Source organism: Mesoplodon mirus (genome assembly GCF_964341445.2).
Source record: "Mesoplodon mirus genome assembly, chromosome: 19".
NCBI lineage: Eukaryota > Metazoa > Chordata > Mammalia > Artiodactyla > Ziphiidae > Mesoplodon > Mesoplodon mirus.
In genome coordinates this window covers 1,086,918-1,100,975 of record NC_138995.1, presented here as the reverse complement: position 1 = coordinate 1,100,975, position 14,058 = coordinate 1,086,918, and the positions used below count along the sequence as shown (strand labels likewise).

At 58.3% G+C, this 14,058-nt stretch overlaps 1 protein-coding gene across 2 annotated transcripts in view; it reads right to left on the bottom strand.

The window, feature by feature from the left end:
- The window catches only part of PIEZO1 (piezo type mechanosensitive ion channel component 1 (Er blood group)), a 53,427-nt gene extending 50,437 nt beyond the window's left edge, over positions 1–2,990 (bottom strand). For both annotated transcript variants that reach the window (XM_082608218.1, XM_082608217.1), the window contains exon 1: positions 2,609–2,990. In XM_082608218.1, the coding sequence (XP_082464344.1) occupies positions 2,609–2,672 (64 nt within the window). In that variant the 5' untranslated portion in view covers positions 2,673–2,990. The remainder of the gene's footprint in view (positions 1–2,608) is intronic.
- Positions 2,991–14,058: the final 11,068 nt, after the last annotated feature.

The window sequence follows — 14,058 nt, the reverse complement described above, 5'->3', positions numbered from 1 at the left end:
GTTCCATGGGAATCACAAAGTGTTCTGTCCTGACGTCTCTCTAGAACCTTCCAGCTCTGGGTCCTGACCCCCAGGGCTGCAGGGACCACAGGTGAGACGTCGAAGGCCGTCACCCTTCCCGGGGGGGTGGGGGGGGGGCTGGGGAGTCTCTGCTGTGACGAGGTGGAAGTGGGATTTGGGGGGGCAAGGGGCACCCCAGGATGACCCAAACCCTGACTGTGGCCGCTGCCTGAGCCAGCACAGGCACAGGTCTGACCAATACCCTCTGACGGCCTCATCCAGCACCGACCACTCACTGGGAAACACCGCAGAACTAACCAACTCTACCAAAGCTCGTCACAGAGCCAGGGGCACTCAGAAGCCAGCAGCACAGCAGCTCCCTCAGGAGCCGCCCACGCCCGACCCGAGAGCCGGCCTCCAGTCTCTCAGGTGTCACTGCGCAGGGCTCCTGGCCCGCTAGACATCACCCTCCCACAAAGCTCAAGAAAAAATATGGAGGGCCAAGCCCCGCACCCAGACACAGAATCCACAGGGGGCATGGCCAGGGTATCAGGGTTTTAATTAACAGACTTCATTTTGGGGACAGTTTCAGATTTACAGGAAAGCTGAGCCAACTTTTAGAGGAAAGCTGAGCACAAAGAATTATTCATCAGGATGTGAAAAGCTCTCAGGTGACTCCAATATAGCCCAGGTGGGAACCCTGAGCTAATGGCCCCTCTGCATCCAGAGACCAAGAGACCTCCCCTCCCCTCCCTCAAATCACCCACTTGGGTTACAGGCAGCAGCCCGAAGAACACAGATTAATTCTCGGGGTCAACGAACTCTGGCCCTGGGGCTGCGCCTGGCTCCACCACCTGTTCTGCCATAGCTCACTAGCTAGGAGTGGTGTTTACATTTTTTAATCGTTGGAAATAATACCAGAAAAGCTCGTGATGTGAAAATATTTACTATCCAGCCCATCACAGAAAAAGTCCACTGACCCTGAATGAGGAGACTGCGCCACGTGGGGCGGTGCGCCCTTCAGGAGCGGAGCGGGCGCCCACCACGCAGGCCTACCCAATCCCCCTCCCGGCTTCACAGCCTAAGGGGCTGCAGGTGTGCTACGGGCCGTCCGACGCCAACCTGCCCCTCTGAGAAGCTTACCAGCTCCTGAACCAGACCTCCAGCTGGGTCCGTTCTGCGAGCCTGTTAACGTCTACTCTCCAGAGGCACGAGGAGAAAGGCCGGCAGACCCCGCGCACTCCCGGGCACATCCTGGACTGTCCTGTCTGTACGAGGCTGACTCAGACCCTCCTCCCCGACCTCAATGGTTTTCATTGATTCCTGTCCTGAAAACTTTCCCAAGTCTCACCACCTTTCTCTGCTACAAATCAAAACACTGTCTGGGAGCCGAGTGCAGGCTGCTCTGGGTCCCACATTCCTGGCCCACTGGAGCCCGCTCCTACCTATAACAGAAGTTGGCAGATTCCACCTGGAGTGATTTCAGAGGCTCTGAAAAGGCTTTCCAGCATAAAAACACCAACACCCACCATGGTCGGACAAATTTTCATCCACCAGGCAGCCTCACGTTGCAAACCATTCCATGTTTCCGCGAATTAATTTAATCAGACCGCTTTCCAGCTCACACCCAGTAGACACAGCCCCAGCGGAGGGAGCTGAGGGCCAAGGGCTGGCGTGTGAGGGGTGAAATGAGTCTCGGGCGCTCTGCCCTGGGCACAGGGAGGCCAGGAGGGGCGCAGAGGGGAGGGGCCATGGAGCAACGAGAACCACAACTACGAGCTTTCGGGAAGAGGCACCGATGACACGGCAAGCAGCGGACACTCACGCCAGGGTTCCGGACCCTCAGCTCTGACACCAAGACCAGAGCCTTCTGCGGGGCATTCCCTCCCCCAGCCCAGGGCACAGCCTGCCCCGCCCCTCTCGCGGCACTAGAGCCCAGCGGAGTAAGCCAGGACACCAGGGCGGCAGGGAGGAACCCCAACTATGTTTTCCAGAGCATGGGCCTGCCCTAGTCCGGCTGTGGGGTGGGGACGGGAAGGGCAAGAGTGAGGGGGGCCGAGCCCAGGGCACAACGACGTTAGAGCCTCCGGAGGCTCCAGATTCAACAGCTCCAGGCAGGAAGCCCGCCTTCTCCCAGATTGGTCAGGAAGTCGTGATGCAAATTTGAGTTTGTTTTTTTTTTAAACACGAAAGAGAAAAAGAGATTCGTGCCCCCCTCACCGACGCCCCAGCCCCCTCCCATAGGGGCCGACATTCCCCTACCCTCGTGCCCCTACTCTCAGCGCCCAGGGCGTAGGCACGAGCCGCCCTCTCCGGGGGTCGCTCGTCGCCCGCCCCTGTGGGCGCCCGGGTGCCATCTGCCCGCCACCCCGCCGCCGCCCTCCCAGCCTGGCGCTGGGACGGGGCCCCGGCCTCCCCGGCGCTCTCATGCTTCTGGAATGCGGGCGCCCAGGGCCGCGCGCGTCCCGAGGAAGCTCCGCGCCCGCCCGCCCGCCCGCCCGCGCACGGTCCTCGCCCCGCCAGCCTCGCTGAGCGGCCGGGCCGGAAACCGGGAGCGGGGACGCAGACCCGTCCCAGACCAGAGCCCGCCGCGCACGCCCACACTCACCGGCCAGGAGAGCGAAGGGCAGCAGCAGCCAGTAGAGGACGGCGCCGAGCACGTGCGGCTCCATGCCCGAGGGGCCCGCGGGGCCGGTCCGGGGTCGCTCGGCCGCCGCGGCGCTAAAGGGCGGCGCTGGGGAGCCGCGGCCGGCGCATGGCGCACAGGGCGGGTCGCCGCACGTGCCGCGCGCAGTGGCCAGGACCCCGGCTGGTCGGTGGGGACACGAGCGCCTCCGCGCCCTCCTGGTCCTCCTCCTAGGGCCGGGGCCCGCCGCGCCCCGCCGGTGCCGACGGCTGGGGCCCGCGCTCGCTCCGGTGTCAGCTCTGCCCCGCGGCGGAGCGCAGCGCACGGCTCTTGGCGGCTCGCGGAAGCCGAGCAGGAAAGGACGCGACTCAGCAGCTCCCTCCTCCCTCAGCCCGCCCGCCGGCCTTTATAAGCTCGGCCCCCTCCCTCCCGGCGTGCCCGCCCCCGCGCCTCCCCGACGGCCCGGCACGCCCCGGCAACCCCTCCGCCGCTCCGTGACGCCCGCGCCCCCCACGAGCCCTCCCGGCCGGGACCGGAAAGCGGGGACCGGAGACCCCCGTGCGGCGCACTCCCCGAGAAGACCTCCACCCTCAACAGCCTTGGCGCTGCCGCTCGGAGTCGCGTGGGGGCGGGCGGGGGCCGCTTCTCCCCCGGCGGTCCCGTCCCGGAGGGCTCAAAGAAGGGGTCCCTATCGACGGGCTTCTGCGGCAGCACGCCACCCGCATCTGCGCCCCGCACTGCAGGAGCAGCTGGGGCTTTGCTCCCGCGGACGCGGACCCGCAGCGCCCCCTGGGGACCGTGGGGGTGTCTCGGAGGCCCCGCCCGCAGGGCCAGGGCCGAGGCCAGGCTGGATGTCAGGCGGGAGGCCCTTGAGGTCCGACGGGGGCTGGGGGCCGCTTCCACCCGCGCCTGCCACCACCGCCAGCTCTGCCCTGATTCCTCTGCCAGAGGAGGGAAACGATAACCGCCCTTGGGCGGCCAGGCCAGGGTCTGAGCCTAGGCTGCGCTGGGCACTTAACCCGGCCACCCCAGTTTGGCCTTCTCCACACTTGAATTGAGCTGGGAAAGGAGGAAAAAAAAGCCACTTAGTGTGTAAGGCAGAGCCCACCGAGGGTGACGGGACCCAGGACCGGGTGAGGGCCTGAGGAAGCTATGGGTGCGGTGGGGACCCAGAGCCTGCAGATGGCACCGCCCGGCTCCAGCTGGCCAGCCATCCCGGCTCCAACACAGGCCCAGACCCTCCCACTCTTCAAAAGCCAGAAATGGGGCCTTTCATGAAACCTGGTGTTTCAGTGTTGACTGGTTTTCTCTCTGCCTCTCCTTCTGCCTGCTCCTTCCTGGAGTCACGTCCGACCCTGGACTTTCTCTAGACCCCTTGAGACTTGTAGCCTCGGGGTTCCTCCCCAAGGTCAGAGACCAAAGGAGGCTGGGGACATGGGGTTGAGCTCCTTGAGAGTCCCAGGACCCACCTGTAAATGCTGCCTATTCCCAGCCTCTAGAGAGATGGCTAGAACCACCCTCAAGGTTAGGCCCGAACCTGGCCGCCTGAGGCCATCCCTTGGCAGGGATTGTGGCCAGGGTCCCCGAGCAGCACCAGCGTCAAGAGAGATGACCGAAGGACAGCCCACGGCAGCTCTACTGGCTGCCGGCCAGCCCCAAGAGGCCAGCCCCCTCTCTGAGCCTTGGGGGGGTGTCTGTGAGATGGGATGGGGGCCAGCTGCAAAGCTGTGAAGATTTAAGAGGAGAACATGTAAAAGTGATGTGAAGTAACGCACACCCTTGAAGGGTTACCATCGGGCCCCTCGGTTACCCACCACCCTCGTCATTCTTAACCGGGCTGTGGACTGGAGAGAGGCGGGCAGAGGGAGAGGGAGAGACAATAGGCAGAACAGACACAGCATTGGGGTTAGGGCTGCCCCTACGCTGCCCTCTGCCTGGCCTGTCCTCAGGGTGACCAGGGGACAGCAGGGGGCCCCTCTCGGGACACTGATGTCCACCTACACCGGGCCTTGTTTGCATAAAGGGTTTAAATGCAAAAACAACAAAAAGCTTAAAAACCACTCCCTTAAGCTAAGTCCTTCTAAGGTCTAGGATACAAGGTTTTAAACTCTGTCCCAAGAGCAAAGTCTGAGGGGGGAAGCAGGAGGACTCAGAATGAGGAGGAGGGGACAAGAGCCCTGGGCGGGCAGGCCCCCAGCGCCCCCGGAGCTTCGGGGACCTGGCTCACCGTGCTTCCCACCCTCCCATCTGGCTCCAGAACAAAGAAAGGACTTTCCCTGAAGAGGAGCAGAATGTGTGCTTCCAAGAACTGTGAGCAGTGAAAGACAGGAAAGAAACTTAACTGTTCTGGCAAATTTAGGAGCTGTTAGAAGAAATCATCGTGTATCCTGCCCTGGAGCGCTTCAAAGCAGTTAGAGAGGGAAGCAACTCTCTGTGTATCAATATGGAACAATCCCTAAGATGCAGTATTACAACTGGGAAAAGCAGAGGCGTTGGCCCATGCCTGGCCTTCGTGGACACAGAGTCTCTGGGAGGAACACAAGCCACAGGCAGGCCGGTAGGGGCGGAGCTGCACTATCGGATGGTAGGGGAACAATGGTTGCTGAAATGCCTTTGTGTGTTGTGGTTTTTTGCTGTATACATGTATCACCTATTCACAAGGTACATTTTACAAGAGCACAGTGGGGACAGATTCTCAGCAGAAGACCTTCCCAACCTGCCGACTTGCCAAGTAGGGGGCGGGGGCAGTCCTGGCTGTTCAGTAATGCAGGTTCTACTCCTTTGCAGCTGAGGACACGGGGGCCCGAGGGGGGGACGTCATTTGCCAAAGGACAAGCCAGGCCTTAAGACCAACTTTCCTGATTCCAAGCCCAAAGCCATTTCTGCCTTGCAACCCCATGGTTCAGGGTCCTACCACACTTGTTGATTAAAGCAGAAATGTAACCACTCTAAAAGAACAGTATGGAGATTCCTTAAAAAACTAAAAGTAGAGCTGCCATATGATCCAGCAATCCCACTCCTGGGCATATATCCAGAGAAAACTGTAATTCAAAAAGATACATGCACCCCAATGTTCATTGCAGCATTATTCACAACAGCCAGGACATGGAAGCAACCTAAATGTCTATCGACAGATGAATGGAGAAAGAAGATGTGGCACATATTTACAATGGAATACTCTTCAGCCATAAAAAGAATGAAATAATGTCATTTGTAGCAACATGGATGTACCTAAAGATGATCATACTAAGTGACGTAAGTCAGACAGAGAGGGACTCCCCTGCTGGTCCAGTGGTTAAGAATCCACGCTTCCACTGCAGGGGGCACAGGTTCGATCCCTGGCTAGGAACTAAGATCCTGCATGCCACATGCTACGGACCAAAAAAAAAAAAAAAAAAAAAAAGAGAGAGAAAGACAAATATCATATGATATCACTTATATGTGGAATCTAAAAAAACAAGATACAAGTGAACTTATTTACAAAACAGAAACACACTCAAAGACTTTGAAAACAAACTTATGGTTACCAAAGGGGAAATGCGGGGTGCGGGTGGGGATAAATTAGTAGTTTGGTGTTAACATATACACATATATATATAAAATAGATAGTCAACAAGGACCTACTATATAGCACAGGGAACTCTACTCAATACTCTGTAATAACCTATATGGGAAAAGAATCTGAAAAAGAATGGATATACGTCCGTATAACTGCATCACTTAGCTGTACACCTGAAACTAACACAACATTGTAAATCAACTATATTCCAATATAAAATAAATTAAATTAAAAAATAGTAATTTAGTCTTGGAAAAGCAGGCGTGGTCAGGTCCCCCATGGAGAGAGGAAGGGCTGAAGGGAGAGTGTCATCGGAGGGGCCGTGGTCACTCAGGTTTAACTTTACCCCAAGGATGACACAGTCATCCTTACCTGTCTCTATACTTACAACTTATTTCTGAGAAGAGAGAACCCAAGTGTCCATGAACGGATGAGTGGATAAACCGAATGTGGTCCCTCCACACAGATAATGAGACATTATCTGCCCATGAAAAGGGAAGTACTGATGCCGCTACAACCCCGATGAACCCTGAGAACATTCTGCTAAGCAAAGGAAGTGAGACACAAATGGGCAAGTATTGCACAATCCCACTTATATAAAACATCTAGAATAGACAAATTAATAAAAATGGAAGCTAGATTAGAGGCTCCCGGGGCTGAGGGGAGAAGGGAATGGGGAGTTATTACTTAACAGGTATGGACTTTCTTTTTGGGATGATGAGAAAGTTCGGGAAATGGTTACAAATGGTGGTGGTTACACAGCAACGTGAATGTACTTAATGCCACTGAATCGCGCACTTAAAATGATTAAAATAATAAATTGTATATTATGGGTTTTTACCACTATAAACAACTAACTTGAGAGATTCGCATGAGGCTAAGCGCATTTCCCTGCAGCCCACACTATGGCTGGTCCTCCGCCGGGGGCCTCCCCAGAGGCACCCACGTTGTCTGTTTCTTCTGAATATTGTTTTCCTGACTCCTGGCCAGAGACTTGATGAGATCAGGGATTATTTTTTAATTTCCCCAAGTACATTCCCACTGAGTCTCCCCAGCCCCCCTTTCCTGGAAACAAGACCAGGAATCGATCCAGCGGAGAACAAGCCCAAGTCAGGCTCCTGTCAGCGGTTCCCAGGCCTGGTTCCTTCTGAGGGACCCGTCCTACCGGAGCCCCCTCCCAGCCACCTGCCCACCCGGAATCGGCCGAGTGACCCTGCTTCCTCGCTGCCCGAAGGCCCAGCCCTCGGCCCTGTCCCTGCTCAGGACGTGACTGGATCAGAGTCAGCAGTGGCGCCTGCTTCTGCATTTGGAGCTCCCAGTCGGTCTGGAACCTGCCCCCCTCACGGGCTCACAGGCTGGCTGAGTTGGGAGGCTGGAAATCGGCGCCTACAACGCAGACACATGCCTACAGGGGCCTGTGGCTGCTAGCCCTTCACAAGCCGCCACCAGGAACGGGGTGGACACTAAACCCACACTGCGGGCAAAGGGGAACCCGATGAGTAACTGGGTTTTCCACGTGAAGCCAACTTTTAGAAGTTTGTCAGTGGTTTCCCTACCCCCATCTTGGCAGCAAAACCGGACTCCAGCTGGACTGGATGATGGAGGGACCAGGTCAAAATGATCGGGTCGGGGCTGATGGCCCGGCCCCGGGCGCAGACACTGCCCAGCTGCAGAGACGAACAGGCCCCACACCCAGCGTCCCCTGTGGCTGACCGGCTAGCGGGGCAAGTAGGGTGAGGGGCTTCACAGAGGTGACATGCCTTGCTGAGACCAACGGCTCTGCCCCGCCCTCCGCCACCTGGCCCACGCCAGCATCGAGTGCCTCCCCGGCTCTGCCTGGGAGGGCACAGGAGGAGGACTGAGCCGGCAGCAGTGGGGAGGAGGGGGCGGCAGGGGGCGGAGGCTGGGTCAGGGAGTGTCTGAAGCATGGCCCTCCCCGTGAGCTGGGATCATTTCCACCGTCAGACAGTGCTTAGGATTATGAGGGGCAGGAAAATGTCCAGCACCAAACCTGCACAAAGCAGGTGAGTGCAGGGACAGAGGCGGCAGGTTAACATGGGGCCTGAGTGACACGGCCCGTCACCCCGTCATGGATTAGGACCTGGGGGCCGGGGGTCAGCAGTGCACCCGTGGTTCTAAAGAAAATCAATAACACGAAAATGTTTATAACACATGGAGAAACTGAGCTCGGAGAAGCGGGTGCTGCGCCCAAGGACAGTCCAGGCTGACCCGCCCGCCCTCTGCCGGGTCCTGGTTTCGAGAACTCCCGGGCCTCTCCCTGCGGAGGATCCCTTCCCCGCAGGGCTCCACTCAGGCTACGCTGAGCAAGGTGCTCAGGGGAGAAGACGGCATTTCTCACCATTTCTACATCTTCCTCACTCTGGTTGTTGGGAAGGGGGTGTGATTCTGAGATCTCACGGCCCCAGCAACATCCCGAAGGAATCCAGGACAGACAGCCCGGGTGTCCCGGGCAGCAGATGGGGGCTGGCCGGGACAGGGCAGCCTCAGTGACCACGCATTACGACCCAGGCCTGGGAGGACCAGGTGAGCATCACCAGGTGAGCGGCTCAGCTGGCGGCCCCGATGGGTCACACTCACCCCCTCCTCCCTTCCTATAGCCATCCGATCTCACGGCAGGGCTGCCACGGCCTCTTCCGGGCCTCTCGCCCCACGCCGTCCTCCGCCCCACGCCGTCCTCCGCCCCACGCCGTCTTCCGCCCCACGCCGTCCTCCGCACAGCCACCAACGGATCTACTGTTAACACGGATCTACCGCTTCCCTCCCCACCAGCCTCGGGGGAAGTTCACACTTTGTCGGGGGTCTTCTGAGTCCTCCGTGGGCTGGTGATCATTCCTGCCCTGGCCACACGGTCTGTCCCTCCCTTCAACTCCCGAAGTCCTGGGCTGGGCCCTCCTTGTCCAGTCCTTGGATGCACCGGCTCTGCCCCGTGCTAGTGACCAATCAGCTCTTGCTCCTGAGCTCCGCCCTGAGGCAGCACTCTGCAGGCTGGCCCCGTGGACCTGCAGGACACCCTCTTGGGCAGTTCGGTCACCTGCCCACAGCCACACAGGCAGCTGCATGCAAGAGTCAGCATCTGCTCTAATCTTGAGTCCACCCCCCCTCGAATCCAAAGCCGTGCGCTTCTGCCCAGCTAACTGCATCAGCTTCTCCCAGGCTCCAACCCACCCAGGACAGTCTTTTAAAATACTGCCGGCGTAAGTCTTCCACTGCCCTTAGGAGAGACCAAAATGCCCTCTGAGGCCATGTACGCCCTCTCGTGCCAACACATTGCCCTCACTGCCCGAGCTCCAGGGCCCCCAGCCCCACCCAGACCCCACCGTGGCCTCCTCAGGCTGCTCCCTGCTGGCCCATCCGCATGGCCAGCCCCCTAGGGAGTGTCACTCCCACCCAGCCCACCTCGGCTGGGTCAGGCTCTCCCAGGGGCCTATTTATACACTTGTTTAAGGTATGTTTCCCCACTGGCCGCTCCCCACGGTACCCTGGGCTCCGTGCTTGGTGCCCGGTGCATAGTGGGAGCTCAGTAAGTACTGCTGAATGGACGGACGGCCGCCTCACTTCAAGCCCGAGCTCCTAGAACCAACTAACCTTGCACTCTCCAGGCTTTGAGCTCTCAGATGCAGGACTCCCCAGCTCACCCTGGACGGCGTGGCTTGTGGCGGGACCGTCAAGGTGTTAAAGGTGGGACATTACAGCCCCTCGAGTGCAGTCCACGGGCCACGGCAGGAGGGGTACCCACCTGTGTCAGAAGCGCAGATGCCCATGCTCGCCCTCGGGTGGAGGGAAGGAACGCGCTGGGCGGACGCGGGGCCGTTTTGGCTTCCTCAGGACAAGCCCCTCGGTCTCAGGCACGGCCCTAGTGTCAGGCTGTTCACGCAGGTCTAGGCATTCTCCTTGGGACGACATCTGACCACGGAGGACGCCTTGCTACGTGGGGCCACCCTAGTGGGCAAACGGTGCGGCGGGAGGGCAGCAGGAGTCAGGACAGGGGGGCGGGCCCTGCAGGCAAGCCGGGACGTGGCAGGACCCTGGGGCTGCAGTGACCAGGTGACCCCGGCGGCCGGCGCCGCGGCTGGGCCAGTCCGTGTGCCTGTGAGGTCTGAGCTCGGCAGCGCCTGGAAACTTCGCGCCCTGGAGCGCAGCGAGTCTGCACCCAGCCAGGCCCCTGGCGACAGCCCCGCCCCCTGCGAGCTCGACCCGCCCATTACGTAGTCCTCCTCCTCCGCCTGGGTCGGCGAAGCCACGTGACGGACAAGGCCCCGCCGCTCGCGGACCACGCCCATGCTAGGCTCGCCTCAACTCCTGACACGTCGCCGCCTCCGTGATTGGCAGCTCCAGGCTGAGCCGCGGACCTGCCCCTGCGGGTGCTCGTCCACCCGAGGGCTGGGCCCGGGGTTGGCCCTCGCCTCCGGCCTCCAGGAGCTTCTTCCTGCGCTGCAGGGTCCTCGCACCGTTTCTTCCATGTGCCCGGCCGCCTGGTCGTCCATACCCATCCCGCCTGCTCCGGGCTCCACAAGCTGGTGCGCTGAGACGGGCCCTGGCCCTGGGCGATGGGGAGCCGCTGGGGGCTGGGCTGCACTTGCATTCGCTTTTAGTTCATTTTAACCCCCTTTGCCGTTACCGGAAAACTTTTAAGTCTACTCAGAACAACTTCGGCACATGAGTCCACCTTTCCAATTTCATGATTTCGAAACAAAGATCGAGTACGCCATGAAAATTCAGCACGCTCCAAACTGAGACGTGCTGTCGCTGTAAGATACATGCTACACTTAGTATGACCGGCATCAGTGATCCGTACTCTGTGAGGATTACGATGGTGAGAAAACTGGAAATACTTCGTTAATCAGTTTATATTGACTACTGGTTGAAATAACATCTTGGAAATAACGGGCAAAGTAAAGATACAGTTTAAAAATTACTGTCATTGGGCTTCCCTGGTGGCGCAGTGGTTGAGAGTCCGCCTGCCGATGCAGGGGACACGGGTTCGTGCCCCGGTCCGGGAAGATCCCACATGCCGCGGAGCGGCTGGGCCCGTGAGCCATGGCCGCCGAGCCTGCGCGTCTGGAGCCTGGGCTCCGCAACGGGAGAAGCCACAGCAGTGAGAGGCCCACGTATAGCAAAAGAAAAAAAAAAAAAATTACTGTCACATGATTCTTTTTACTTTTTTAGTGTAGCTACTAGAAAAGTTTAAATTACATTTGTGGCTCCTGTTGCATTTCTACTGGCAAGCTCTGCTCTAGACACAGTGGAGCGAGACACAGAGCACCCCCCTGCCTGCTCTGAAACCACGTGGGAGCTTCAGGCCCAGTTCCCTTTTCCAGCACTCTCCCAGCAGCCTGCTGAGACCAGGTTCCCTTGAGGTCCTCCTGGTAGGATGAGGAGACCGAGGCTTGGCGGGGAGAGGAGACTTCCCGAGTCACTCACCCTGGGGTCAGAAGCCTCCCTCTTTGTTCATCCAGTGATGGAGTCCAAGCTTGCCTGGTGGACCAAGCGCGGATCGATCCTGGCTGAGACCCAAATGCCTTCACTGAAGGTGAAAGCTGCCTCCATACTTGGCCACGGACCTCGCATGACAAGCCAAGACCATTAAAAGCTCCCCCATGGCTGCAGGTGAGGCATTCTCTGCAGGGCCCAGGGGAGCACCAGAAAGCCTGAATTCCACCACTGGTCTCTGACTCCGCTCTGGTCTCCGGGGAAGGAAGAGCGGCAGACTGAGAGGCAGAGGTGCGGGTGCAGACACAGCTCCCTGGTGCACCCGCTCTGTGCCCCGGGAGTCTTGGCCTCTTCACCCCAAAATGGGGTACCGCTTGTAGGTTTGCTTTGAGGGGTCAGACAGATAAGGCGTTCCAATCACAGGGACCAGGGCCTGCACACAGCACACCTCAGCAGAGGCCAGCTATTCTTGTTTTCTGAAATTGCTTTAAAAACGGTAAGGCGCTACACACCCCTGGGTGATTGTCGTTCCGTACAAATGGCTCCAAGGTAGAGCACGTGGGGACCAGCCATTCATGCCACGCATGTATTCAGGTGGCAGACGGGCAGGAGCAGTACCGGGGCTAGAGTGGATTCTAGGGAAGGTCAGACATGGCTGTGGTCCAAACTCAGAACCTACTGCAACTCTATTCGTATTTTGGAGTGTGGCTAAAATGATGATGGTGGTGATGACAGCAAGCTCCATATATTTTATTTTATTTATTTTTAACTTTTTTTGGGGGGGGGGTGCCGTGCTGCATGGCTTGAGGGATCTTACTTCCCCAACCAGGGATCGAACCTGGGCCCCAGCAGAAAAAGCACAGAGTCCTAACCGCTGGACCTCCAAGGAATCCCCAAGCCCCATCTATTTTAAGTGGCTGTGGTCTGAGCATTGTGCTAAGCACTTTACCCACATTTAATCCTCATGAGCCAAGTAGTATTACCATCCCTTGTTACAGATGAGAAGACTGAGGCTCGGGGTGGTGCAGCCACCTGTGTGGAGTCACCCAACCAGATTCCACTTGGGCTGTTTGACTGCAGGTCCTGGCCTTTACCCATCCGGACCCCAGCTCTGCCTCACGAGCCGTACCCCCCGAAACATTTCTGAGGACCCCCAGGGGTTTTTGTTGATGTGGGTTATATCTATCAGTATTTGCCATATTAAAAATTAAAACTAAGACTTTGGGCTTCCCTGGTGGCACAGTGGTTGAGAGTCCACCTGCCGATGCAGGGGACACGGGTTCGTGCCCCGGTCCGGGAAGATCCCACATGCCGCGGAGCGGCTGGGCCCGTGAGCCATGGCCGCTGAGCCTGCGCGTCCGGAGCCTGTGCTCCGCGACGGGAGAGGCCGCAAGAGTGAGAGGCCCGCGTACCGCAAAAAAAACAAAAAAACTAAGGCTTTAAAAAATTTATGTATTAAATCATTAAAAGTAACAATAATACATCCATATTTTATAAATGAAAACTAATTGTATTTTCCAAGACAAAAAATTTTAGTGAGAAGAATGGCATTCCTTACCTTTTTGCGTCACTTTGTCTGGTTGAATAGGAGACAGCTGGATTCTCACAGCTGCTCCACATCCAATCTGCTGTGACGAGTTGTTTTGGTCAAAGCATGTGAAGAAAATCCGGCCTCACGTTGGGGCGTAGCTGGAAAGGCGAGGAGCACTGAGGAGGCTGGCTGAGACCAGGGCTCGGGGACAGGCTGAGCGACAGCACCAGACTGCCAAGGTCTGTACGGCTCAGCTGCAGCCTGATGAGAGACCCAACGTGGGGATGAGGAATTCTGCAGGAAAAGCAAATGGGAGACCGCGACGGTCCCCTCGAAAGTTTAGGTCAGCCCACAACCAGTGATGCTACTGTATGCAGACCCAGAACAGGCCCTGCTGGCAGAGATGAAGCCCACAGGCCTCTCAAGGAGCTGGTGGACGGATGGAACCAAGTCACTCCCAGTCAGGGATGGGGGCCACCTGGGTGGGCAGATAGGCTCTGGCTCAGCCCACATGGGTGGGGCAGCCAGCAGGGGCCTAGGTTTTGTTTTGTTTTTTTGCGGTACGTGGGCCTCTCACTGTTGTGGCCTCTCCTGGTGTGGAGCACAGGCTCCGGACGCGCAGGCTCAGCGGCCATGGCTCACGGGCCCAGCCGCTCCGTGGCATGTGGGATCTTCCCAGACCGGGGCATGAACCCGCGTCCCCTGCATCGGCAGGCGGACTCTCAACCACTGCGCCACCAGGGAAGCCCAGGGGCCTAGGTGTGAATTTCAGCTCAGCCACGTGCAGGCTGTGTGGCCCAAAGCAAGTGGCTCAACCTCTCGGGCCTCCGTCTTCTCATCCATGAAATGGGCGTTATCTGTAGCCATCTACATCCTAGGTGGCTGTGTGGA